This window comes from Notechis scutatus, chromosome 3 (genome assembly GCF_049901735.1).
Source record: "Notechis scutatus isolate UNSWTSFEM ecotype Mainland chromosome 3, rNotScu1.2, whole genome shotgun sequence".
Lineage (NCBI taxonomy): Eukaryota > Metazoa > Chordata > Lepidosauria > Squamata > Elapidae > Notechis > Notechis scutatus.
Window position 1 is genome coordinate 148553026 of NC_142011.1, and position 27474 is coordinate 148580499.

The following is a 27474-nucleotide window of genomic DNA, read 5'->3' on the forward strand; positions in this document are numbered from 1 at the left end:
AAATATTTCAAGCATATTGTAGTTCAGATTCTGAGATGCAATTTTAAATAAAGTGTAGATATGTGAACATGAAAAATAATTTTGAAGGAGCCTAGGATCAAGCTACATGATCACTGGTGGTATAGACTTTGTTATCTTGTGGTTTTTTTTTTCAAAAAACTTTTTAGACCTCTTGGCTGTCTTCATTATCATTGTTCAAGATGTTCAAAAGATGGGTCAAGAACAAGTGTACAACTTTTCAGTTTTTCTTCTCTTGATAGATTTGTTAAAATTTTATTGAGGAGATAACCTTTCTGAAATAATCCTTCAGACTCTCCATACTTATCTATTCTGCAGTCTGGTTTTTGCCAACTACATAAAATACTGGTGCTTTAGATTTAGAATGGATCATCCTCAGAATGCTGATGGCATTACCATACTTAAGGATGGCTTTCCTGTCTGGATTGCTTTTCCTAAGAGGGTATTACCATTTGAAAGTACTCCTAGATCTGTGTCTTTAGAAACTTAATTCTTTTCTGTGGCATGAAGTACTTGGACTAGTTTAGGCCAGAGAGCCAACTACAGCTATACTTGGATAGCCTTCCGTCAAGATTCCATGTCCTGGAAATTTCTTACTTACAGCAATAAATTATATTCCTATTTTTGAAAGTAATCCAGAAACTTCAGTTACTTTTGAATATTTCAACACTACCCAGATGTTATCATATTATTTTAATATTACACCACCTTCTCTAACTTCTACTTGTTTCCAATCTTAATTTAAGTTTCTACTTACAGTTATACAAATCTCCATAGCTTGGCACTAATAGCTAAAGGAGCACCTCTTCCCATGTAGCCAAACCTGTACTTCCATCTTTACTGGTCTTGCTCCCGGTGCCTTCCCATATAAGATTTTCCTGGCCCAAAATAGGCCTTCTCAGGGATGGCCGTCAGCTTAGAACCTCTAATAGAATATAGGTGATCTACGTGCTATATTTACTATTTTTCTAGCATGAAAGACATTTTTATTTTCTCTGTCTTTTAATATGTCAATATATTATTATTTTAAGATTATTTCTCATACTGCAACAGAACATTTTAATTTTTGCTGCTGTTTTACTATTAATGACCAATTTAGCTGTGCTTTTAATGAAAAATATGGTTTTAATATCCAGAGTGAATGAGGAAGAATTTATTAACTGTACACATATTATTGTTAAACACAAATTATTGACCAGAATCTCATTGTACTGGAATGCTTGTATCACAGTACTCCTTTAGTTCTGTGCATAAAATTGAATTGTCCTGAGATCTATACTAACATTTTGATTGATTTATGTCTTAACAAGTCAGTGTCACCTCTTAATTACATAGATAATCCTTATTCAGGGTGCTCTTCCCACAATTTAGCCCTAAGATTACTTAATTTTTATTTCCTTCAGTGTTATGCTATGTCCTGAACATAGAGGGCTCTCAATATACCATAGATAAGCAAAGTAATGGGACAAAGAGCATTGCAAGAATTGACAAATGGTTTCAATAGAAAAGAATACCTGTAACTCTAATGGCATGTGGGAATGATCTGGGAGACAGAAGGAAAAACTAGACTTTGCAATAATCAGAAAAATGGCAGCTTAGCCTGCCTAAGCAATGGAGACAAAGTAAATGTCTCAGGAAGGACCCCACTCTAGTTTTCTGGACTGTAAGTGGATAGAAAACATGTATGTCTGAAAGTGCTTCATATCTGGTCTCTTAAAAACATTTAAACCAAGGGTGTTAAATTTGTGTCATCACGTGACGTATCACTTTTTCCCCTTCGCTAAACCAGGCGTGGCTATGGTCAGCATGTGATGCATCCGGCCCATGCGTTTGACAGCCCTGATTTCAACTAACCAAAATGAGGACAGTCTACTATTGGATGCAAATAATTTAGAAAAAAAAAGCATTTATCCTTTCTTGTGTTTTGTGATGGATACTTGCTTTCCCAAAACTAAACCATTTCACAAATTCATCCTTGATGTTAAGATACTGGATACATCTTCCTTTGATGCCTAAGCTTGGTAGAAGAAATATATTTTCTGTGATGCCTTTACTCAGCGAGGAATACCTTAAAATATTCTACAAAGTTAAGTATCGATTGACCTTTCATTTCCATGAGTACATTAGTAAAAAGATACTTTATCCACAGGAAGAAATCTGCAATCTAAGATTATTGTTTACAATAGTCCTTATATCTATTTTATAATCTTGTATTCCAGAATACATGAATTGGTACCTAATATATAGCTATGTTAATTTCCTTCCAAAAGTGCTTTTTCCAAAAGGCAACTGGATTTTCTAAAGAAAATCTTTTGAAAAAGCACTTTTAGGACAACCATGACCTGGATGACTGAGAATCTCCATAGACAGTCAATTTCCTTTACTGCTTTAAATAAGACTGGCAAGAATAGCTTTCCCTGCTTACCCCATAAGCAATTTTTTCAACCTGTTGCATTTTATTTTGTTTTTAAGAATACATTCCTCAACAGCGTAAAATAGAGAGGAAAGGGGGAAATCTCCATCAATCATAATGTTGCCAGAATCAGAACCAGGAAGTTCACTAGATTATTTGTAGTATGATTTTCAGGGCATTCCACACAGATGACTAAAAATTTACTAACAGTTAAAATGAATGTTGCAGATTAATTGACTTTTTGTTTCTAGAACATGATACCAGACTTGATTGGAGAAGAAAGATTAAATGGAATGACGTTGGGGCTATCGTGAAATTATTTGGTTTGGTTTAGTCAAAGATCTGTTTTATTTTATCAGGATAGCACCAGGGAAACATGATTGTCGAAAATAAAGTCTAAGAATAGGAGTGGGGGTGTGTGTGAAAATTAGTCAGTTTAATAGCACTTAATAGAACTGTCACTTTTGCCTATTTTCTTAATGGGGTAGAATTTTTCAGATTAGTAAGGGTCCTGAAGTAAATAACAGTTGCTACCAGTACAGCGTAGATCTCAAAATGTAACAGAATTACACTTTTGTACACTTATTTCAGTATTATGTGTGCATATAAATATGTCCATATATCTTTATCTCTCTATTGACTTGCAGGAAAGATACTGTTGAAAGAATTCCTTCCCTGTAGTTTGTTCCTTGCTCAGGTCAAAATGCCACACTCCACAATTCAGAGCTCAAATTTTTATTTAGCATACAAGGCAAAATCACTGAGCTATCAGTGCACATGTAGTTCTAGAATTTTCAGGTTTTACTTGCCTAATAAGCCTAATTTGTTACTTTATAATTGACATGCCTTATCTCTGTGGCCAGGATCATAATATTTGTCCTTACATTCCATTCTAGCATACCTACTTGAAAATTGCAGGAGTATCCCCAGGAAAGAATCATATCCAACAGGTATCACTTATCGAAGTAGATACCTCATCTTCCAGAGGCATATGGTTCTGAAGGGTGATATATGAAACGTCAGTTATTTCATCTTGTAACTTCAAGACAGCATTGGTGGTGGCTTTTGCAAAGATGCTGAGCTGTTTACCAGTGTCTTTTCAAACTCTTATCCCAAGGATCAGCCAGTGAGCAAATGTGAAAATTGACCAGCTTTTCAATAAACAGTTGGCACGTATTTGAACTTATGGGCCCTATTCCGATGTCATCCCATCAACTCATCTTGAGAAACGTATGTGAGCCATGACATAGTAAAGGTTGTTTGCCACCACACACATTCTCCCCCACCCCCGCCTATCTCCCTTTAGGCTACTCACAACAGGACAATAATAGATAGTGAGAACCACTAAGAAATAAATCAAAGACAGTATTGGACAGAGCCAAAATTGGCCCCTGCAGAAAGCAATAAAGTTTATAAAGAAGGGATCATCACTGAATGAACTGCTGGTACCACTAAAGAGACAGTTGTCTGCTCATCTGTCCAAGCGTGCTTCAAAGTCAACAGTTGTACTTCTGTAGGGCTGTGGTTGATCACAGCTGGTTTGAGTATGATATAGCCAGACCTCCTTTCTAATAACTACTTTCCAACTTTTCCAAAGTTACCTAATTGTTATATGACCACAGAGGCCAGCATTAAGGGCATTAAGTTCAATGAAGCATTAAGTTCAATGAAAGAAAAGAGTCAAAGCACATAATTAATATCTCCTTCAGTTACAGTTGACAAAAATAGGAAGAGTTGAGTGATGAGATGGATTAAGTTACAGTACTTAGAATTGTTTGGCTTTTGAAAAATGCTTGACAAGTTTCAAATCAAAGTATATGGATATTTTTTCCCCAAGTATTCCCCTCCCCCCCCCCAGTATATTGAAGTTTCTTTGGTTTGCTAACCCCTATCAACACTTTGGTAGTTGGGACACGGTGGCTCAGGGGCTAAGATGCTGAGCTTGTCAATCAGAAAGGTCGGCAGTTTGGCAGTTCAAATCCCTAGCACCACATCATGGAGTGAGCTCCCGTTACTTGTCCCAGCTTCTGCCAACCTAGCTGTTCAAAAGCATGTAAAAATGCAAGTAGAAAAATAGGGACCACTTTGGTGGGAAGGTAACAGCATTCCATGCGCCTTCGGCGTTTAGTCATGCTGGCCACATGACCACGGAGACATCTTTGGACAGCGCTGGCTCTTCAACTTTGTAACAGAGATGAGCACTGCCCCCTAGAGCCGGAAACAACTAGCACGTATGTGCGAGGGGAACCTTTACACTTTTCATTATTAAACCAAAAGATTCAATTATCTTTTTCCTTTGGGGACATCTCTGTACTGAAGCCCCACCAATCAAGAATAATGTGCTGAAGTCATTCAAAGAAAGACAACCTATAGCTTCAGTTTAACTTGTTTTTGAGACAAAGATATATAGCCATCTATTTGTTTTCGTAGATTTTCATGGGTACAGGAATGCAGGTCTTGGTGTGTTCGGGTCTTTCACCGTGTAACATTGAGTATCTTGGCGACGTTTCAAATTGGTCCCACTCGCCATCTTCAGGCTGGTGCTCTCGGCTACGTGCTTGTGCGAGCAAAGTGTGATCGGAGCTGCCGTCTCTCTATAAATACTGGTGGGGAGGTTGGCTGTGTTGTCATTTCTTGATTTGTTGATGGAGTTGATGTTTGCAGATTGGCTGGCTTTTTCGTAAGAACATGTGTGGCTGAGGTATTGGCTGTGTGTCTATCAGCCTCCTGTGTTGGGTAATGGGCTGTGTGATGACCTTCTGAGTTCTACTGTTGTGACATCCTGGGTCTTGTGCCAACAGCCAACAACCCAGGAGATTACAGCACAAGACCCAGGATGTCACAACAATAGAACTCAGAAGGTCATCACACAGCCCATTACCCAGGTCGTTACAACACAGGAGGCTGATAGACACACAGCCAATACCTCAGCCACACATGTTCTTACGAAAAAGCCAGCCAATCTGCAAACATCAACTCCATCAACAAATCAAGAAATGACAACACAGCCAACCTCCCCACCAGTATTTATAGAGACGGCAGCTCTGATCACACTTTGCTCGCACAAGCACGAAGTCGAAAGCACCAGCCTGAAGATGGTGAGTGGGACCTCGTCAAAACGTCGCCAAGATACTCTCAATGTTACACGGGAAAAGACCTGAACACGCCAAGACCTGCATAGCTATCTATTTATCTACAAATAGCACAGGTGAGAAAGTTCTCTTGGGAGAACAGTCCATAGGACAGTCAAATATTCAAGCTGTAATCTTCTAACATAGGGGTCCCCAAACTTGGCAACTTTAAGACTTGTGGACTTCAACTCCCAGAATTCACCAGCCAGCATACCTAGCTGGAGAATTCTGGGAGTTGAAGTCCACAAGTCTTAAAGTTGCCAAGTTTGGAGACCTCTGTTCTAACACGATGCATCATTCACCATTGTGGAGAGGGTCCTCACCCTTTCTTCCAGTCCATGCATGTGGCCAGTCTAAAAATTGCTCTAAATGTGGAGCAATATTGTAAGATGAAGGATATGGGCCAATCAGCATCCCACATAGATACTTTTTCTACAGCAGATATAGAAATACATTGACGCTGGCACTTCATAGTTTCTAAATGTGGAGGTGGCCAGGATATACATAAGGGTCAAGAGGAACACCTACTGAAATTAACAATGCTCTATTCTCAATCCATGGAGTGTTTTAGGTATGTCCCTATACTTATAAGATGCTATTTTCCCTATCAAAAAGATCTCTAGCTTTCATCTTGCAGAATAATTCTGGAATTGCCCTATTTCATTGGCTGATTATATAATAGAAATCAAGGTAAACTGCATGTCTTTTTCTTGGAATCTGTATCTTTCCTTGAAATCATGGATTCACATCATTTCTGAGAAAAAAAATATGTCCTGGTAAATGAAGAAAAATTATTTATTTTGATGCCTTCAAGTCAACAGTCCTGAAAACAAAAAAACATTTAAAAAGCCGCCTTTGTGCTTTTTTCAAGCAAAGAATAAATAATGCCAATGTCCAAGCTAGAGATTGCAACGGAGAAGGCTGTTTTAACCACTGCAAGCATTTTGGAATGCTAGATGGCTCCTTTTAAATCCAATTTCAGAGATATGGATTGGCGTTCAGTTACAATATTTAGGTGGAAAACACTGCAATAAATCTAAATAATAAAATTCCAGTTAATCTTCAGCAACTCTTTTCAAAGGAAACTAAACCTGAGTAAGAACCTACTTCAAACATCTCACTGACCAGAAAACAAGGTACAATGTGCAACAGAATCACTACAAATTGAAAACAGCAGATTTATATTATTATGATCAAAGTTATTTTATTTCCTAAGAGAAGGCATTTTACTTTAGAAACTGCAGTCAACATTGTTTTTTATAAGGTGAAAACAGAATGGGGTAAATTTAAGGGTGGGTGTTGTTTTTTTTTGCTATGTTATAGTAGGATTGTTGTTCAGAAACGAAGTATTGCAAAGATACAGTTGAATCACATGAGTTCTTTGCTACCATTTTGAAAGAATAACTACCGCATGGTCTTTAAACTAAATTTATATTGTGGATGGGAAGTTTTCATCTTGGCACTAGGGTTGAATCTTGTAATATTTCTATTTATTCTATTGTATCAGACCCACTGATCATATTTGTTTTTCTTATGGTGATTTTCAATTATCAGTTTAGTCAGCTTCAGTTTTCATTTGTGTGCTCTGTTACTTCACTGACACCCTTACATGAATTAACATCTATATATACACGGCTACAGAACATTTGCAACAAATGAGGATTACTTTTTCTGAGTAAATATCACATTATTAAGAAATAATATGAAAATATTATTAAATTTGAATCATGTGAAAAAAAGGTATTTATACATAACAATTCTTTTTCGTTCACTAAAGCCTGATGAAAATTATTTTATTGCCAAACTGTTGTTTGTATAAGAAAAGTGTATGCACTGATACACTGTGTTGTCTCCACAAGCTTCATATAATTAAAATGGACAAACTATTTTCATATAAAATATTAAATGTTTTACAGTAAAGGATGTGTAATACTGCAACTATTTTAAATGATTTCAATTAATAGAAGATAAATGCTTTTCAGTTGCAGTTACAGAAAGAAAATAACTTAAAACACACTTAGAGCCAACATTAATATGATATTTGTAAGTGTAAAACAAGAGCAGAAATTTCAGGCAAAATTATACAGAGCCAACCTAAATATGTCATTAGAACAAATCCATTTGTCATTCATGTTTTTGAGAACAAACATCTGGTGGAACCCCATTACTGGATCATTGTCCACCTACCATGAGAGAATACAAGCTTAATGTTAGCGGTTTAACACATAAATAAATTCTACACAGTAATTTAAATATGATAGATAAAATAGCAAGCCAAATGCATGCATTTTTGAAGCTCACCGAATTCAACAGAAATACATCAAAAAGGATTTAATGTTTTTGATAAGATTGTTCTGCAGCTGGTGTCATATTTTGATAAAGCTAGCGTGTGCGTTATATTGCAACTAACATACTTCGAGAAAAATACTATACAAACAGTTTAAATGCACTTGGGATGCCTTAATATTCCAGCTTTTATGTTATGTCTTAGAAGCTTTGAACAGATCTCAACCAAAGATAAAACAATAACAAATCTCACCTTCAATTGGCCAACAACCATACTAAGGATACAATTGTCAGGAGCTGGCTGATGATCCTGGGATGTTATATTATGCTGAATTTTTTGGAAAGGAAGTGTCTGTTATAAAAAAAATTAAATTCCTAAGAAAATACCACATAACCATAGAAAACAAGGGAGTCCATAAGAACTCTTATCTGGCCTTCCCAAAAAGAAAGCATTTTCCAAATAATTATTTAAAATCGCTGCATGAAATGTTACAGATAACATTAATCAATTATGTATTTTAGCAGATAAATAACATACCATCAATTTTTCCATAATTGAAGCTTTTCCTTGGAACTGCTGACCTTCCCAAGACAAACAAGAAGCATCTGTCTATGAAACAGGGACATGTTTTAGTAAACATGCATATTGAAATTATCAAAGGAAAGAAAATATACAAATAAATGATCTAGCCTCAGGCAAGAATTCCTCAATGAACTATCCACACACACTCCCAAGACATTGCAATATTTTATACATATTAGACCTCGGAATGATAAATACAAATTATTCGTATCAGTTACCAGTCAAGAGAAGGAAGAAAAGGAGAAGCTGGAGACACCAAAAAAGAAAACAGAAACATTATGTACCAATATCCAATATTGTGCCATTGATATCTTCAATTCCTTCATTGAGCACTTGACAGAAATTTCTTAAAAGTTTAGCCTATACATCCCACTCCAGAAAATAAAAAGACTGTCCATTCTGGTTGCTAGATTTAATCTCCATTTTGCACACTCATAAGGTTAATGGGAGCAAAGATAGTGTAGCAGCAAAAGAGATGCTAATATAATGGACATGGACCGAAAGCCATAAAAAGGAGTTGGATTTCAACCCAAAATCTCCCAGAGCACCTACTAAGAGCTCACCAGCCATGCCAATCCGAAAAAACATGAGTTATATAAACACAAAGGCCAAACTGCCTACTGAGAACAAGCTTCCAAACTTCTACTCTGGACAACATGAAGCAAAAGAACTTAAAAGTGAAGCAGCTACAGAAAGCCCTCAACTTATGATCCTAATAGAGCCTGCCCATTATGGTCATAACTCGTGATGATCATAAAGTAAGTTATTCACGTGACTAGGCAATTATACAACCTTTTTTATGGTTAATTGTTAAGCTATGGGGCATTTTTTGCCAAGCAATGGAAATAAACACAGGTTTTCGGCAAAAACATTGTAAATCATGGTCACTTGACTACAGGATACTGCAACTAGCTGTAAATGTGGGCGCCCTGCCCAATGCCCAAAATATGGTCATGACTGCAAGGGGAGAGACTGGCCTTCAGAATTTCTAAACTGGTTGCAAAATCTTTGGGAGAGGTTATTTACTGTAATTTCAAACTCTTCCTGAGAATTAGCAATAGCAATAGCACTTGGACTTATATACCGCTTTACAGTGCTTTACAGTGGTTTGCAGAGTCAGCCTATTGCCCTCAACAATCTGGATCCTCATTTTACCTACCTTGGAAAAATGGAAGGCTGAGTCAACCTTGAGCCTGGTGAGATTTGAACTGCTAAATTGCAGACATCTGGCAGGCAGAAGTCACCAGAAGTAGTGCACTCTAACCACTGCACCACCATGGCTCATAATTAGACCTTCAAAATACAACAGGACTGTCAAATTCGGATGCGTTACACGCTGGCCACACCCATGCCTGGTTTAGCAAAGGGGAGGGAAATTTGCAATACGTCACATGACAATGCAAATTTGACACCCCTAAACTACAACTTTTGCTGCTTTAGTAGAAACAACAGCCCCCTCAAGCCAATAATCCATTAATTGCATCAACAGGATAATCACTGTTTGAGTAAAGAGATACATACATAAAGGGCACCTAATTGTTCCCTATTGGTATCAAACTGTTGATAATACAGCTGTACAAAACTTGTTCCAATTTGATCCCACATAGGTCTTTCTGCCATTTTGCAGACCTGCAAAGAGAGAGAAAAAAGGACATTCTTTATTACTAAAATGGAAATACCAGCTGAAAAGCAAGCAAGGTAATTGCAACCTCACCTTAGGTAGAACCAGGTCTGCTGGTATAAATGTACTAAAATATCTTTCTATCATACTGAAATTAAATGAAAGAACATATAGAACTCTACAAAATTTGAATTACTCATGTCATACAGTATATGCACTTAAATTATACACCAACTCTTCTAACTTACTCTTTTGTGTTGATTTTATATTATGTTTCAAACCAGGAACTTAAAAAATGTATTGTTTTAATTCTGTATTAGTAAGAAGCCCATAGTCATAAAATAAGGGTCTTGGTTCGTGAATTCTCTTCTCTAAGAGCCTAAACGCATGTATACATTTTCATCCAGGGCTTTGAGTATTTGAATATTCAATATTTGTTTTAATTTTTCATGCTTACTTTCCTTACTTTTTTAAATGGCATTTATTACATTATGATTTAATCACCCAGAAATGTTAAAGTGGCAGAGTATAAATTGTCTAGGTAAATCAGTATGTCCAGTTTGCTTTTGCTTAATACATGAGCAGAACATTGCAATGTGTAAACAATAATTTATGGCCACTGGGAGACGTGAACAATATTTTCAATTCCCAGATGTCCTTTACTCTCATTTTTTTTCAATGTAGCTGAAATTTTCTCCTGAAATTATGGGCTAGATTCCTGTAATCTTGTAAAATGCGTCAATGTTCTCAGATCTCAATCATGTTTAGTTTTAATTTGGGGAGAGTACAACAGGTGGTATTTTATGACATATTGGATTCTCTGGTTCTGTTCTATTGCTGATCTTTGTAGATAGGCTAAATCTTCACGTAGAGAGTTTGGATATCAAACATCTTCCAAGATAGTTGTTGAGACTTTTCCAGAAGACTTACGGTTAGGTCAAGCCTGCCATCTCCAACTAACTGGATCTACTGTCAAAGTATCCTTAATGATCAAGACATTTCTCCAAATTTCAATCCAAAGTGAATTTTCTGTAGTCTACTGGATTTATTTCTGCACAAAAGTTCCCCGCTTTTTATCTACTTGAATGTTAGCATGTACTGCAGTGAAAATGCAGCTACAATTAGTAAATAAGTGATAAGGTTGGATGTTTTATTAATTTTTCATTTCTTGTTTTATTCTCTTTGTTATTGCTGATCTTTGATTGTATTGATAAAATTTAACTGTACTGCAGGTCGTCAATATTTGCTGCATATATATAATCCGTTTTTTATAAACAATAAATAAAGTCTCCTGTATTAAAATACTTATAACCAGATCACAGCCTAGAATTACAACAGTTAATATATAAACTCTTCCATTATAACATCTAAATGTGAAAGGAAAGGTTTGTTCAAAATCCTGTCTGCAACTAGACCAATTTAATCATAAGGAATTGTAATTGTTGTAATTTAGTCGAAAGTAAATTCCAATACTATGCATGTTTACTACTGCAGCGCTGGCAGAATTCCTAGGTACGAGTTAAATCTCGTTTAACCCAGTAAGATTTCATACTAAAAACGGGCACCGTTTTTAGGATAAACTGTGAAGAAGCTGTGCAGATCCACTGGATTCACACGACCCACAAGAAGGCTTAACGTGTTGCATGAACGGCAAGAACGGGTTGGTTTAGCAAACTTGCCTTAGGTGTGCACCGTGCGAATCCCGCTACAAACCTGGCAAATAATTCCCAGTGAACATAATTGGTCAGATCGGAGTAAATAATGAAAAAGAAAGCAAACCGCATAATCTACACGTTTCCTGAGGGGGTCTGTTAGCTTGAGTCTCAAGTGCCCCACGCTACCTCCAAAGAACAGGCGCTTTCCCGTTAATCCTGAAAATACACACGAACCCTGAACTTGCGTGTTAGCGATTGTATTTCCTAGAGCCGCGTTCTGTCTTCTCTGAATGCCGGGGACGGGGGAGGCCATGCCTGTTGTGGAAGCAACGGACTGCGCCCCGGATCGCCCACCCGCTCTTTCGGCGGGGGTCGCTTCCCCCGGAGCAGGCGGAAGCGGGATGGGGAGGATGGTTTGCAACTGCTGGAGGCAACCAAACGCCTTGGGCGCCTAGTTAGAAACCTTATTGCAAGGTCTGGGGAACGTCGGTCCAAAGCAGCGTCTCCCGAAGGCGCCTTTTCCCAAAAGGCCATCAGGCGATTCTTTTCCCTCATGAAAACGTTTCGTTAGAACGTTTTCAAAGGGAAAAGTCAAACCGGGAAAGTCCAGATGTCTTTTTTAAAAAGTTTTTTTGGGAAAAAAAAGCATCTTTTTGGATAACCACGACCCGCATGATTTGAGAATCTCCACACAAGATAGTTGGAAGCAGCGTTTCTCAAACCTGGCCGCTATTAACATGTGTGAATTGTGCAAGTTGAAGTTTACCCATCTTTAGTGACCCAGGTTTAAAAAAGCCTGCTTTAAACCTTTTCATATCACGGCCGTTAATTGTCCTTGTTTGGGGTTGCTGTTTTGTGGAAAGCCACACATACTCTTAACAAGCTGTTGCAGGTCTCCTCTAATTTTGCACCCACGCCGCCGCCGTTTGCACGCCAATCCACTCCAGGCACCGCCAAACTCGCTCGGACAAGGACCCGTGGTTGACCCCGAAGCCTCCGGGGCTGCGATCGGCTTTTATCCTCCTTTATCCCCAGCACCCTGTGGAAGAAAGGGAACAGCTTCCCTTGGATTTGGGGGGAAAGATTCAGCCACCGACTGTACCGGCTCGGCTGGGAAGCGCAAAGGGACCTTTCCGAAATTGGAGCACGCAAAAGCAAGGCAGGATTAAGATTAGATTCGAGTTGGAAGGGACCTTCTGGGTCATCTAGTCCAACCCCCCCCCCCCCGCCCAAGCAGGAGACCCTGCACCATTTCTGGCAAAAAAAGCACACGAGATCGGAACGGTCCCGCCGCCGCTGTTTGTGGCTGGGATGAGTAAGATACGCAACGAAGTCACGTTAGGAGATGCAACTCACAAGGGAAGTTGAACTCTGAAAAATCGAGCGCCGCAAAGTCGCGCAGACAAAACTTTCTTCCCACAGCCCCTCTTCGCCCATGAAAAGTCTCGGGCGGTAGCGTTAACGCTCGGCCGCCAGCAGGTGGCGTCCCGGGCGAGCGGCAGAAATCCGACACGTCACGCCTGCTTCATCCAATGGCGGCCTTGACCGCCAGCTCTTAAATGAAAGAGGCTTCGGAGGCGGGACGCTTCCGTTGGATTTCTGGGCTGATTTCGGGTTCGGCCGGAACGGCTGCTGCAGTAGTAAATGAAGTATCGGTTGTATAATCTCTAAGACCCGCTGAATTCAGGCGAGCATGTGAAATTGAATCTCTTAGTTTGCAGATTTAAAAAAAAAGGTTAAAGTATTAGTGCCACTTTTGGAGTAAATTAAATTGGAGAAGGCGGCATTTTTGGATGCAGTTACACTAAAGTTATACTAAAGGTCAGAAAACCGAGGTTTAGAATGATGCTAATGCTTGATCACTGCTGCTAATATAATCCCTGCAAGCTGCAGAAATGCTACCTAGTGAGTGTATCCTCATTTACGATTATACTGTATATTGCACCTCGTTTTCTCTAGGTAGTAACTTGAGTACTGCACAGGTGGTGTGCAGCCATTTGTTTAGTGACCTATCGAAGCTACAACAGCACTGAAAAAAGGGACTTATGACCATTGCTCACATTTATGACCATTGCAGCATCCCTGAGATCAAAAATGTTTTGTCATCACTCTTTTAGAAATAATGCAAGAATAAATAAGGTTTGCTATTTCTTACGTAGCATCTGGTCTACATCTGGGAGAATGGTGGATGTCGTTTGCTAGAACTTTCCTTCTGGAATCTCACTGGGCAAAGGAATCTTGCAGGACCACTGTGGAAGATGGATAGTTTGCTGTCTTGTACAATTTTGCCCATTGGAAAACCACTCAAACATGTATTGGTCAAAAGCCAAAGACATCTTCAAGTTTTGAGTTCAACTCTTAGTATCTGTATGAATGAAGCCCTACAGCATTCTGGACATTATGATGGAGATTGTTTGTCCTTGTCGTTTTTTTAAAAAAGTTGTTTGTGGGTACCTTCAAATCAATCTGGACTCCTTAATAGCACTAGCCCTTAGACTTATAGACTGTTTCATAGTGCTTTACAGCTCTCTCTAAGCGGTTTACAGAGTCACCATATTGCCCCAACGATCTGGGTCCTCATTTTACCGACCTTGGAAGGATGGAAATTTGAGTCGATCTTGAGCCGCTGAGAATCGAACTCCTGGCAGCGAGTGGAATTAGCCTGCAATACTGCCTTCTAACCACTGTGCCACCAGGGCCCCTGTACGATTTGTGATATGATAACTATGGATCATCCATTGTGGGGGTTTTGGTACCATTTTCTAAAAGCAGCTTGCCCTTGTCTTCTTCCTAGGGCTGAGAGAGATTGACTAATCCAAGATTAGCCAGATAAGGTGGGACTGGTACTCATAGTCTCCCTGTTTCTAGCTTGGTGTCTTTTAACCACTATACAAAATTGTCTAACCTGAAGTCCAAGCATTCCTTAGTGATCATCTACCCAACATCTACCCTGACACTGCTTAGCCTAAAATCTGCAACACACGGACACATGCAGCGCACACAAGATGTCAGGTGCTGCCACTGAAATGAAATATCCATTTGATGCTAAAATAATATCCAACATTATTGCATATACTGGTAGATGAGGATCCTTGAGCAATTCCCGCTGCTGTGGAATACTCAGAAGGCGCTAGGCCTGTGATGGCGAACCTATGGCACAGGTGGCACGCAGAGCCATTTGTGCGGGCATGCAAACCCCAGCCAAACTTACCTGCACTGCGCATGTGTGCGCCTCCCAGTTGATTTTCGGCCCGTTTGAGGCCGTTTTCACACACACTCCGAGGCTCGAGGGAAGCCTCTGCAGCCTCGGGAGGCCAAAAAAAATGGGCCTTCTGGAAATACCGGAAGTGGCCGTTTTCAGCCTTCAGAGGGCCTCTGGAGCTCGGGGGAGGTCGTTTTCGCCCTCCCAGAGGCTCAAGGGAAGCCTTTGTAGCCTTGAGAGGTTGAAAAACGGGCCTTCTGGAAATCCTGGAAGTGCCAAAACGGGCCCGTTTTTCAACCTCCCAAGGCTACAAAGGCTTCCCTCAAGCCTCCAGCAGGGCAAATACGGCCTCAAACAGGCCAAAAATCAGCTGGGAGGCGTGCGCATGCACAGTTCAGGTAAGGGGGCGGGGGTGTTGCACGCATATGCGCAGGGGGTGGGGCACATTGCATTGTGGGTGCCAGCACGTGCGCTTTCGGCACACTACAACAAAGAGGTTCGCCATCACTGCGCTAGGCTAATCATTAGCTCTTGAGCACAAGACTAATTCTAACGTATGAAAACTCGTAACAAGGCTTTCAGGAGGCAGCAACTTTGACAATGAAATTACATATTATGATCCGCCTTGTCTACCTTGTCTTTACAATTAGCAAGTCAGACTACACATTAAAACAAGATTAGTTGTTGATTTACAGTTAGTTACAATTCATTTAGTGACCGTTCAAAGTGCCAAAAAAGGGATTTATGCCTGTTTTTCACACCTACGTCACCGTGGTCACACGATCAAAATTCAGTTGCTTGGAAACTGGCATATATTTATGATAGTTGTAGTTTCCTGGAGTCATGTGATCACCATTTGTAACCTTCCAAGCTGGCTTCCGATAACAATGTCAATGTAGAAACCAAATTTGCTTATCAACTGCATGATTCGCTTAACCGTGGGGGGGGAAAAATATGATAAAAGTGGGGCACAACTCACTCAAGTGTCTTGCTTGGCAATGGAAATTTTAGGCTACATTGTGGCTGTAAGGCAAGGCCTATCTACTTTTTCAGAGTTCATCTAACTCAAAAGATTCCACAAGGGTAAAGCAGGTTAACAAGTCAATTTTAATAAAACTAATCATAGGCTGTGGGATATAACAACAAACTATGGTTCTATAAATAAGAAAAAGGGGAAGTGAATCATAAAGGAGAAGGGAAATGAGGGAAACTTTCACCATTCAGCAAGGCAATGATTGAATCTTTTGTAATGGGGTAGTTCAAAGTGACCCATAGTTTTATAAAATTCATTTAAAGTTGAGCGTTCTACTTTTCTTTTCCCAATTCATTACCATCTTCCTTTGGCTCGTACTCCAGCTCCTCATTCTCTGAAGATGAAACTTCATTGTCCCAATAATCTTTGCTGTATCTCTCCATCAAATATTCCTCAGGATTAAGGTCGTCATTGTAAACTTTCCTAGCTTTCTTCCTCCTCATTTTCTTTTGCCGTATCTCTGCCAACTGTGTCTCTAGGACTGAAGTCCCTTCCAGCACCTCCTTCTTTTTCATTTTTTTGTAATCCATTATTTGCTTATTTAATGCTGTATGATCAATTCCAAATAGATTAGTGTGGGTGGACCGCTCTGCATGGGTATCAGCCATGATGGATCTTTCCTCACTGCAGGAAATGGAGTAAACAATGACATATATACAGGCCTAAGATATCTGATGTTTGCATATAATCAAGATTTTTCCAGATCCCCTGCAATTTGTACCACTTGGGGAAGTGTCCCTTACCCTCCCAGAGTTTTTAAGTCATCCCTGTAGTTAAAAGGGGATAACAATAGAAAAACTGTGCTATATAATCAGCCGTTCAACTGCACAACTGGACATTTCTACAGTCTTCTAGTAAAAGGCATTTTAATAGATACAGGTACTCCTCAATTTACAACGGTTCATTTAGTGACCATTCAAACTTACAACGGCACTGAAAAAAGTGACTTTTGACCATTTTTCACACTTATGACTGTTGCAGCATCCCCATAGCTATGTGATTGATATTTGGATGCTTGACAACTGACTCATATTTATGACGGTTGCAGTGTTCTGGAGTCATTTGCAACCTTCTGACAAGCAAAGTGAATGGGGAAACCAGATTCACTTAACAGCCATGTTAAATAATTTAACCACTACAGTGATTCACTTAACAAATGTGGCAAGAAAAGTCATAAAGTGGGACAAAACAAATTTCTCACTTAACAAGATAAATTTTCGGCTCAATTGCGGTCGTTAAGTATTTTTCACTACCTCAGGATTGCATTTGCTCGACTAATTTACCTGAAATCATTCTCAATTAATTCATTTTCTTCTTCTTCAGGCCCCATGTCAGCAATTGCCAATAATTTCTCAACCTGTACCAATGTAAAAGGAAAGAAAACACTGAAATTGTCCAGAAATAAGACTGTTCTGTTCACCATCAGAATATAAAGAATAAATTCTAAATCCCATACATTTTGTGTGTTGGCTTCAAGCATGACACAATGTTAAAAGGAAGACTTCCACTTATTTTGAAAAACTTTTCTTGTGGTCAATATAATTTTTTTCAAGGCACAAAGAGATGAAATCTGTATCATTTTATGGAAATAATTAAAAGTATTAAAAGCCTTTGGGAAAGTTGTAGGACCTCCAGAGGAAGAAATGGTGAATTGAAGATGATTGTGGCAGAATGAAGAGCCAGTGAGTAGAATGGCTCTTCGATAATTCCTTTCCGGACAAGGGGAAGGCTTGAGATCACCTACAAATACTCCAGACTTCTGCTCTTCTCAAAGAGAACGTAAAACAGCAATCTTCAGCATGCTTAGAGCTTTGGGAAATGAGACCTCAACTACAGTTGGTACTTTAAAGATGCTATATTTGCATACTTTCCTTTGTAATCATTTTGTAGGAGATGACCAGGCAGGGCCCAAGAGAAAGCTTAAGCACATCATCAGTTTAGAATCCCTTCACGCTCACAAGAGATCTAAGCCCAACCCTCCTTGAATTCCATTGATTCTTATCTATTATCAATTTGCCTTGATACTTGTTTAGAAATAACATGAAATAAATTTGTATTCATTTTGGACCTAATTTCAATTTCTTGCGTCTGACACACTTTCAGAAATTTCTGCTTTTCAGCTATTAGAAACCTTTGGGGACGATAAGTTTGATAACAAGTTTGATAACACCAGATGTTTCCTTCAATCTTTAACAAAAGATTTTTTTAAACTATAGGTTGAATAACTTTTTAAAAGGGGGGGGGGGAGGAGAATAAACAGCAAAAAGATGATTAAAACTTTGATTTTAGGAAGTCACAAATGGACTAAGTCCTCTTTGGAATTAATTATAACAAATCCTTCCCATGGGAAAATTCTTTTGTTTTAATTTTTTTAAAAAAAGTAGAAACCTTTGGACTGACAGGTTTATACCCTATGACTATCATTAAGTGTTGTACTTATGATTCTTGACGAATGTATCTTTTCTTTTATGTATACTGAGAGTATTTGCACCAAGACAAATTCCTTGTGTGTCCAACCACACTTGGCCAATAAAGAATTCTATTATATTGATAACAACAGATGAGTTTCCATCAATCCTTAATGAAAGAATTGAACTGCAAGTTGAAGAACTTAAACAAGGAGGATAAACAGCAAAAAGATGATTAAAACTGTAATTTTAGAAAATTCAAATGGACTAAGGGTAGCTTTTGGAATTTATCATAAAGAATCCTCATAGTGGGAAAATTCTTTCTTTTATTTTTTTAAAAAAACAAGGTTTTAAAAAACTGAACATTAGAGGGTGCTAAATATTATAATGAAAGGAGAACACCTAAATGACTTAGCAAAATATTTTAAATTTTGAACATATTGAAGGATATTTTTGAAGAACAGACTCAGAAGTTAATTTTAATAGCATCAGCAGAAACATCTACCTTTGACTACATCTGACAAGGCTGAGACTAAGTTGAAAATGGATTTATAAATGCCAGGCTACAAGAAAGATATGGAAAAAGATGCTACTCTGGACATACAAAAGAAATAGGCTGATGTATTAACAATTACAAGGGATATACAAATAACAAACCAAGAGGATAATTTTTCCTTTATTGGATTTACAAAAGAGGAAGGTTTGTTAGAGTTTTGAAGAATCTCATGAGAAGGGACCAAGAAAAAATAATGAAAAGAAATCAAGTTCTAGTCTAGAATATTATTTAAAAGGATTAAAGATTACGATTGTTTGAAGTTAAAGGAACATAAAGTTGGTGTATTTGATCTAGGTTAAAATAGATGTGTTGTCATCTCTAATAATCCTTAATGGACTTTTATTGACACCAGGACTAAATGACAAAGTGTTATCGGTGGCTTTATGGAAAGAAGAGATCATTTGTTGTATTTTAAGAGAAGGTGATAAAGTACTAAAAAAATTATACTTGTGATAAAGGATATGTCATTTCTTTATATATTAAGTTTTCTTTTTTAAAAAACTATGTTCTTACTTTTCTCCTTTTCCTTTTTTGTTTCTTTTCTGCATCTGGTCTCTTTATTCTCCTACATTTAAAAATGTATTATAATCTTTAATAAAATTACTATTAAAAAGGGAATCTTTGAGGGAGTTGCTTAAGATTTTTCTGTAGCCAAATGTATAAGTAGCTCTCATTCACATGAGTTCTGTTCCAGCATAAACCCAAAGGATTACAAAACTCCAGATAATGAGATCTTGAGCCTTGGGAGGTGGGAGTTAGGTTTTGGAGATTATGGTCGTATTCCTCGTGCAAGTGCTTCCTCCACTTTGCTCCACACATAAAACTGCTTAAAGTGCAGTGTTGCAGACAAACTCTGCCCACAGCCTGGAGTTCGATTCTGATGAGGCTCATGCTTGATTTAGCCTTCCATCTTTCCAAGATGGGTAAAATGAGGACCCAGATTGTTGGGGGCAATATGCAAATAATGCTTCTACATTGTGCTATAAAGCACTATTATATAAGTCTAAATGCTATTGCTATTCTCCAACAGGTACCTTAACGTAGGTCACAGCAAGTCTCACTGGGTGTCTGTGAAGCAATGTATGACTCTGTTGCGGTAGCTGGTCTTGCTGCAACTGTTTGTAACTCAGCACCAGATAGTAATCAGAATGAGCCCTGTGGTTCTTTAACAATCTTGGTGGTCTCTTGTGCAGACAACTTTTTTCCTCCTAATTATGTTACTCTACCTTTACAAAGTGTACTTTACATACATATTATACACATACCGTAAACATTTAATATAAATGTAAACTGTATATATTTAAATAGTAAGTTTTAGCTATCTTAAGGTTGTGACTATTACAACCTTTCTACAATTTTAAAGGAAAGAACTTCAGTTAAATTACCCTAAAAAACACAGACATATAGGAAATTTCTTACCTCTCTCATAGCCTCCTCTTCTCTGTCCCTAACAAATGTTATTGAAGGAACATTTACCCGGATACGATAGGATACCAGAAGATGTCTAGAAAGAAAAAAAAAAATTTAACATCTACATTATTATGTATGAAGACAACCTAAAAGTATTTTCTGCAAGCTTCTCTTTTAAAGATGGAGGGAATAGGTTTAAGTTATAAATACACATAATCCTCGACTTATACCCACAATTAAGCCTAAAGTTTCTGTCACTAAGCTAGGCAGTGGGTAAATGAGTTTTCCCCCTTTTTATTACCTTTTTTTTTTGCCAGAGTTGTTAAGCGAATTGCTTCAATTGTTAAGTGAATCATGTGGTCATTAAGTGAATCTGGCTTTCTCCACTGACTTTGCTTGTCAGAAACCAGCTGGGGAGGTTACAAATGGTGATTGCATGACCTCCCTGCCCCCCCCCCCCTGGACAGTGCAATATATACAGGAGAGTTGCCAAGCAACCAAATTTTGATCACATGACCAATAATGGGGATGTTGAAATGGTCAAATAAGTGTGAAAAACAGTCACAGGTCACTTTTTTCAGTGCCATTGTAACTTCCAACCGTCACTAAATGAATAGTTGTAAAGTGAGAACGACCTGTAGGCCATTATTCTGTTAATTCTGGGTGTCAAAATGTGAAGGAGGGCCACTGTATTTTTCTATATAAGTATCCCCCCCGGCATTCTACAGGCCAAAACCAGCCAATTCTTTAAGGGAAGTTTTCTTGACCATAGATAGGCCATACTAGTACCTAATATATGATGCTTTTCTCTGTAGAGCTTGCTGAATATAGTCATCCTTTTCTGCATTGCCGGAACTCTTCCAATATACGCGACATATTGCAAAATCTGACGTGAGGGAAGCCTAAAAAATTTACAATGCTACACTTGAAATGCTGATTTCACATTTGAAAAGAGCGCTACAGACAATTCTATCTCAAATCTGCACAAGTGAAAGAGTTTGCTATTAAAAACAGTGCTACCATCTCAACTGTTGGCAGTGGAAAGAAGATATATTTCTACTTCAAAGACATTCAAGAGGGAATTATTACCAAGAAAGAAAAAAGATATAAATCGAAGGATAATTGTTCTGCAAGAAAATGGAAGAAGCTGTCCGTTATATATGGATACAGTTTCCCCAAGAGGTATAAGTTCCATTTTAAAGTAGGGAGGTTCCAGTATTGCAGATACAATTGAGTTTAATGTTGATGCTGATGAACATCAATGGAAATTACACTATTAATTACGTGTTGAAGAAATCTAGATGTCAATACATTTCTACATATTTCATGGGATATATAGAAATGAAATAGTAATAAACACAGTTAAAAACACCTGAAAGTATCATACCCCAACTCTCCAATGACAAAAGCAAGTTACCCATACACTTGGATTTTAAATCAGAGAAAGTCAATGTATACTGAATATAACACACTAACACAGGGGTCTCCAACCTTGGCAACTTTAAGCCATGCTGAGGAATTCTGGAAGCTGAAATCCGCCAGGCTTAAAGTTTCCAAGGTTGGAGACCCCTGCACTAACAGAAGAGCAAAAAAAAAAGAATTTAGGGTTAAGCACCAATGTAAGGAAAAGTACAGGAGGTCCTCAACTTACAACCACAATTGAGCCCAAAATTTCTGTTGCTAAGCAAGACATTTGTTAAGTCACATTTTACGGTCTTTTTTTTTTGCCACAGCGGTTAAGTGAATCTCAATTAATATTAAGTTAGTAATATTGTTGTAATATGGTAACTGAATCTGGCTTCACCATTGACTTTGCTTGTCAAAAGGTGGCAAAAGGGGATCACATGAACTCGGGATACTGCCACTGTCATAAATATGAACCAATATGAATTTTGCTCAGGATGCTGCAATGGTCCTAAGTGCATGAAAAAGGTACTTTTTTCCAGTGCTGTTGTAACTTTGAAATGGTCAGTAAATGAACTGTTGTAAGTTGAGGACTACCTGTAATAGCCTCTCTCAACGAGATACCATTCTTGTAATAAGGATTTTTTGAAGCCTTTATCCACGACCATTAGTCTGTCATCTGCACCTCTATAACTGTCTGGCATGGTTCTGCAACCCAAAAAGACAGACACAGACTCCAGAGAGTAATTAGGACTGCAGAAAAAAACAATTACTGCCAACCTGCCTTCAACCGAGGACATGTATACTGCATGAGTCAAAAAGAGGGCTGTGAAAATATGTACAGACCCCTCACATCCCGGACATAAATTGTTTCAACTCCTTCCCTCGAAACAACGCTATAGAGCACTGCACACCAGAACAACTAGACACAAGAACAGTTTTTTTTCCGAACGCTATCACTCCTCTAAACAAATAATTCCCTCAACACTGTCCAACTATTTACAAAGTCTACATTACTATTACTATTAATCTTCTCATCACTCCTTATCACCAGCTCCCCCACTTGTGACTGTATGACTATAACTTTGTCACTTGTATCATTACGATTTATATTGACTGTTTCCTAGTATGATTGGATTGCTTATTGTACCCTATGACTGTCATTAAGTGTTGTACCTGATGATTCTTGACTCTTGATGATATATTTTTTCTTTTATGTATACTGAGAGCATTAGCATCAAAACAAATTCCTTGTGTGTCCAATCACCTTATGTGTCCAATACAGAATTCTATCTATCTATCTATCTATCTATCTATCTATCTATCTATCTATCTATCTATCTATTACTAATATATTAAAGGAATATTCTGTTTTAAGCCCTCCTGCTAGTAGATCATGAGTAATGGTACATCTGTGTCTACTGAGCTTCTCTTCCATAACTTCCAGCTGAATAGGATTGCAAATTAAATGTAAAAGCATAAGCAGGAATGGTATAAAATGGCATTATCAATTTATAACACAGGTGGGTCACAATGGAGCTGTTGTGACTTGTGGACTTCAACTCTCAGAATTCCTGAACCAGCCATGCTGGCTCAAGAATTCTGGGAGTTGAAATCCTCACCTCTGATTGACAATGTAGTGCAACTGTCCTTGATACCTTCGCTGTACAATGCAATAAATAATGGCAATAAACCATAAGCAATATATGTAAAACAGCTCTCAATGCAATCCAATGCAATAAAATAAATCACAGCAACATCTGCACAGTTTCCTGGATGCAATCACAATATCAGATGTTTCTGCTTGGACACATAATTAAAGGATTTTGCTGGACTGATATGATTTGTACTTGCCTTAAACACTTCCACGTTGAGATCATAAAGTTCTTGGCCAGCTAGAGGGGTGCCCAGTAGGTCCCTCACAGCTTGGAAAAACAGAACATCCAAAGTTTTCTTACGAATGCTATCTTGTTTTCTGACCTTTGGAGGTCGTAGCTTTAAAACATCTGTCAAGCTGGAGGGTTTGCACAGCTTTAAAAAACAAGAGATTGCATAAAACAAACATTTTTGGCATTGGGTATAACTTTTTAGACAGGAGTGCATTTCTTTAAGGATCCAGTAGAACTGCTGTTATTTCTCTGTTTTTCATTACCCTTATTTTCCTGTACTTTTGATACAAAGCTGCCCTATAATAATTAAGTGGAAACAATTCCTACCATTCTATAAACATTGAAATGAAAACAGGAAACAAAGAGCTGAATTTCAATTACATCTCATAAGTATACAGCTGAATTTAGATTTCAAGGATTTATAATATTATTTATAATAATCAATCACATTTCATTATATTTTAGTTTTTAAAAAGAACCATCTCCTCTATGCGGAGGTCAGTCATAACTCAATATTAAGCAACAGTCCCAATTATATTTGTTTATCTTACGTCTCTTCATATACAGTATCATATTTTTAAAAAGATGTGTATTAGTTTATGGAAGTGACATAATTCTTCTATGTAACCTGATTATGAGCAACACTTCAGCATAGTTATTTCAAATACCTATATTCTTAAATTTTGATGTTTTTATATAGATATCCTTTCGAAGAAGAGCTGCATAGCTGGAAATATAGTACAACAGCAAAAACGTAAAGTATATCGATCATAAATAATCACAAATAATTGGGTACCTACTAAACATCTGATAAATCTAAAAAAATAGTAAAACAAATAGTCAAATCTAAAAAAAAAAGTCAAATAGTAAAAAATGGTCAAATAGACCACCATCCACACAGAGCTGAAGAAGCTTCTTGGATGAGAAGCAAAACGTCTTCAAAAAAAACCCCAGAAAGTTTAGTTGCCTCTTGAAAAAGCACCTTTGGGACAACCATGACCTGGATGACTGAAAATCTCCATAGACATTTATAATTATACTGTAAATATTTTGAGTCCTTTTTACTAAACCTGTAATATCTGTAAATAACAATGCTGCTATTTAGGTGTTGATGTGGCTTTATTCTATTCCTATACCACTCCCTGATGAAAACGGTAAATGACAAAATACAATAGCGTAACAATTATTTATTTATTTCTAATTCAGTATGAAATACAATACAACTTCAGTGAAAACAAATAGCTGCCATTGCTTTATGCAATTCTGGGGGGAAAAGTCACATTTTAATGTTTACTTGAATCCCAAGAAAGCTACATGATCTAGTACAATTATCATAATACAGTATAGAAATTATACAAAATTTATGAAATGTGCTGATTAAGCCATTGCCTTTAGATTAAGGGATTTTTTGTTCTTACCACTTCAGATCCAAGGGTAGGACTAGAATACCAAAACTTCTTCCTTTAAAGATTAGAGACAGAAAATAATTGTATGCTTTAATAACTATAAAATATTTTATGCATTATTTTATTTTGCAAAATCTAGCTGAAAAATAACTTTAACAAGGGCATTAAATAGTTTATAAAGCTATCAAAACTCACTCATACATTGTTTCATGAACAAACATGACATGCATTACCATTAAATCATAATTTACTATTACCCCTTATAGCAATTTTCAACTTGGACAACTTTCAGATGTGTGGACTTGAACTCCCAAAATTGCCAGCTTGCATGCATGTTATCTGGGAAATTCTGGGAGTTCAAGTGCACCCATCTTAAAGTTGCCAAGGTTGAGAAACACTGCCTTACTAAGAACACAGTGATAATTCAATCATGAAAGGTTCATAACACACACAAATAAAAATCAATTCAGCAAATGAAGATGGGAGTTCAGGGTTCCAATCCAAAACTCACAGCTCCAAAATTTATGAGTTTAGACTCAGTATTTTACAACAACCTATGTCACATACAGACTTATTAATAACAGCTAAACAGCCAATAAAGCATTTATTTATTATTGTCAGATGCTCTAGTATTTAAAGCAAGGGTCTTCAAACTTGGCAAGTTTAAGACTTCTGGACTTCAACTCCCAGAATTCCTGAGCTAACATGACAGGAGGAGGAATTCTGGGAGTTGAAGTCCACAAGTCTTAAAGCTGTCAAGTTTGAAGGCCCCTGATTTAACTTAGAACCAGTTTTGTGTAACTAAGTCCCGGTACAGGCAGTCCTCAACTTGCAATAGTTCACTTAGTGACCATTCAAAGTTACCTCACTGAAAAAAAATGAGCAATGACCATTTTTCACACTTACGACCGTTGCAGTATTCCCACAGTCACGTGATTTACATTCGGATGCTTGACAACTGACTCGCATTTATGACAGGTACAGCATCCTGGAGTCCTGGGATTCCCCTTTTGCAGTCAGTAGGGAAGCCAGATTCATTTAACGACGATGTTAACAGCTGCAGTGATCCGCTTAACAAATGTGGCAAGCAAAGTCGTAAACTGGGGCAAACCTCCCTGAACAAACCTCCCCCTCACTTGGCAACTTGAATTCTGGAGCTCTTTTGTGGTCGTAAGTTGGAGGACTGCCTGTACAGCTTGTTTCTGAGTTACAGGAGGGATAAAGCTGCAAGTGCAATGCCTATTGCACTCTATTAAATAATTTCAGAGAATGGCGAGGGATCAAACGTTTCAGAGCAAGGGTCTTCAAAACTTGGCCAAGTTTAAGACTTGTGGACTTCAACTCCCAGAATTCCTCAGCTAACATGACTGGGAGGAGGAATTCTGGGAGTCGAAGTCCACAAGTCTTAAAAGCTGTCAAGTTTGAAGACCCCCGTTCCAGAGAAATGGGATCAAGCTTCTGTCAACAAGAAGAAAAAACCAAGCAAACAGGAGGAGTATAATTCGGAAGGAAAAATGGTGACCGGGTTTGTAAAGGGATCTCAGTCAGGAGGGCGACGCTGCCTATCAAGCCGCATAGGAGGATTAGACGCAGAGGTCTCCAACCTTGGCAACTTTAAGACTTGTGGACTTCAGCTCCCAGAATTCTCCAGCCAGCAGAGCTGGCTGGAGAATTCTGGGAGTTGAAGTCCACAAGTCTTAAAGTTGCCACGGTTGGAGACCTCTGGATTAGAGAGGCAAACGTCTCCTAGCCACGAAACCGTTATCGCTCCGCGGTTCAGCACCCCGTTCAGGTTCGGGGGCAAAAGGAAGGGGGATCCACTCACTTTTTTTTAATCAGGAACTTTCTGAGTAACTCACTAGGGGATCGGCAGAGTCGTCTGGAACAGTGCAGAGGCCGAGAACAGCCGGGGCACGTTACCCCGGAGTGGCCTCCCAAAGCGGGGAGCGACCAAGGCGGACTCGCCGCTTTCCTGGCCGAGGTGAGAGCGAAAGCGGCAGCCGCCGTCAAGCCATTCCGAACGTTCCACATTGTAAGCCGGAGTCCTAGAACGGGGGGAACGCCGAGCCTCGCTTCCTCCGGATGCGCAACTCACGACACCCACCGCCTCGAACAGCGCTCTTTCTACAGCGCCCCCCAGCGACTAGGAAGGACTTCTTGGGGACATGAGCTTCGACAAAGTCACCACGTTTATATGGTCTTTGGAGATTCTCAAAGTCATCCAGGTCGGGGGGGGGGGTCGGGGGTGGTCTCTAACCTTGGTGACTTTAAGCTTTGCTGGCTGAGGAATTCTGGGAGTTGAAGTCCACAGCTCTGAAAGCCCCCAAGGTTAGAGACCCCTGATCCAGGTCATGGTTGTCCCAAAGGTGCTTTTTCAGGAGGCAACTGGACTTTCTGGTTTTTTTCTTTTTTCTTTTGAAGATGTTTCTCTTCTCATCCAAGAAGCTTCTTCAGCTCTG

General features: G+C 38.5%; 2 protein-coding genes across 4 annotated transcripts; both read right to left on the bottom strand.

The window, feature by feature from the left end:
• Positions 1-6343: 6343 nt before the first annotated feature.
• Positions 6344-10054, bottom strand: LOC113413554 (nuclear transport factor 2). The gene is made up of 4 exons (XM_026669891.2): positions 9953-10054; positions 8387-8458; positions 8102-8200; positions 6344-7745 (listed from the first exon to the last, which is right to left on the bottom strand). Exons 1-4 carry the CDS (start codon positions 10049-10051, stop codon positions 7632-7634), a joined length of 384 nt encoding a protein of 127 aa, XP_026525676.1. The 5' UTR covers positions 10052-10054; the 3' UTR covers positions 6344-7631.
• A 5943-nt stretch (positions 10055-15997) lies between these two features.
• RBFA (ribosome binding factor A) lies at positions 15998-27211 on the bottom strand. Of its 3 annotated transcripts, none has more exons than XM_087961422.1 (8): positions 26875-27064; positions 25983-26085; positions 25028-25070; positions 23575-23751; positions 21106-21218; positions 20326-20410; positions 17226-17299; positions 15998-16566 (listed from the first exon to the last, which is right to left on the bottom strand). In XM_087961422.1, coding segments are annotated over exons 2-8 (846 nt in total). In that variant the 5' UTR covers positions 25985-26085; positions 26875-27064; the 3' UTR covers positions 15998-16214. The 3 variants fall into 3 exon arrangements, with proteins under 3 accessions (XP_087817548.1, XP_087817547.1, XP_026525724.1); XM_087961421.1 differs by having other exon boundaries at positions 26841-27064; XM_026669939.2 differs by lacking the exon at positions 25983-26085 and having other exon boundaries at positions 26841-27211.
• Positions 27212-27474: the final 263 nt, after the last annotated feature.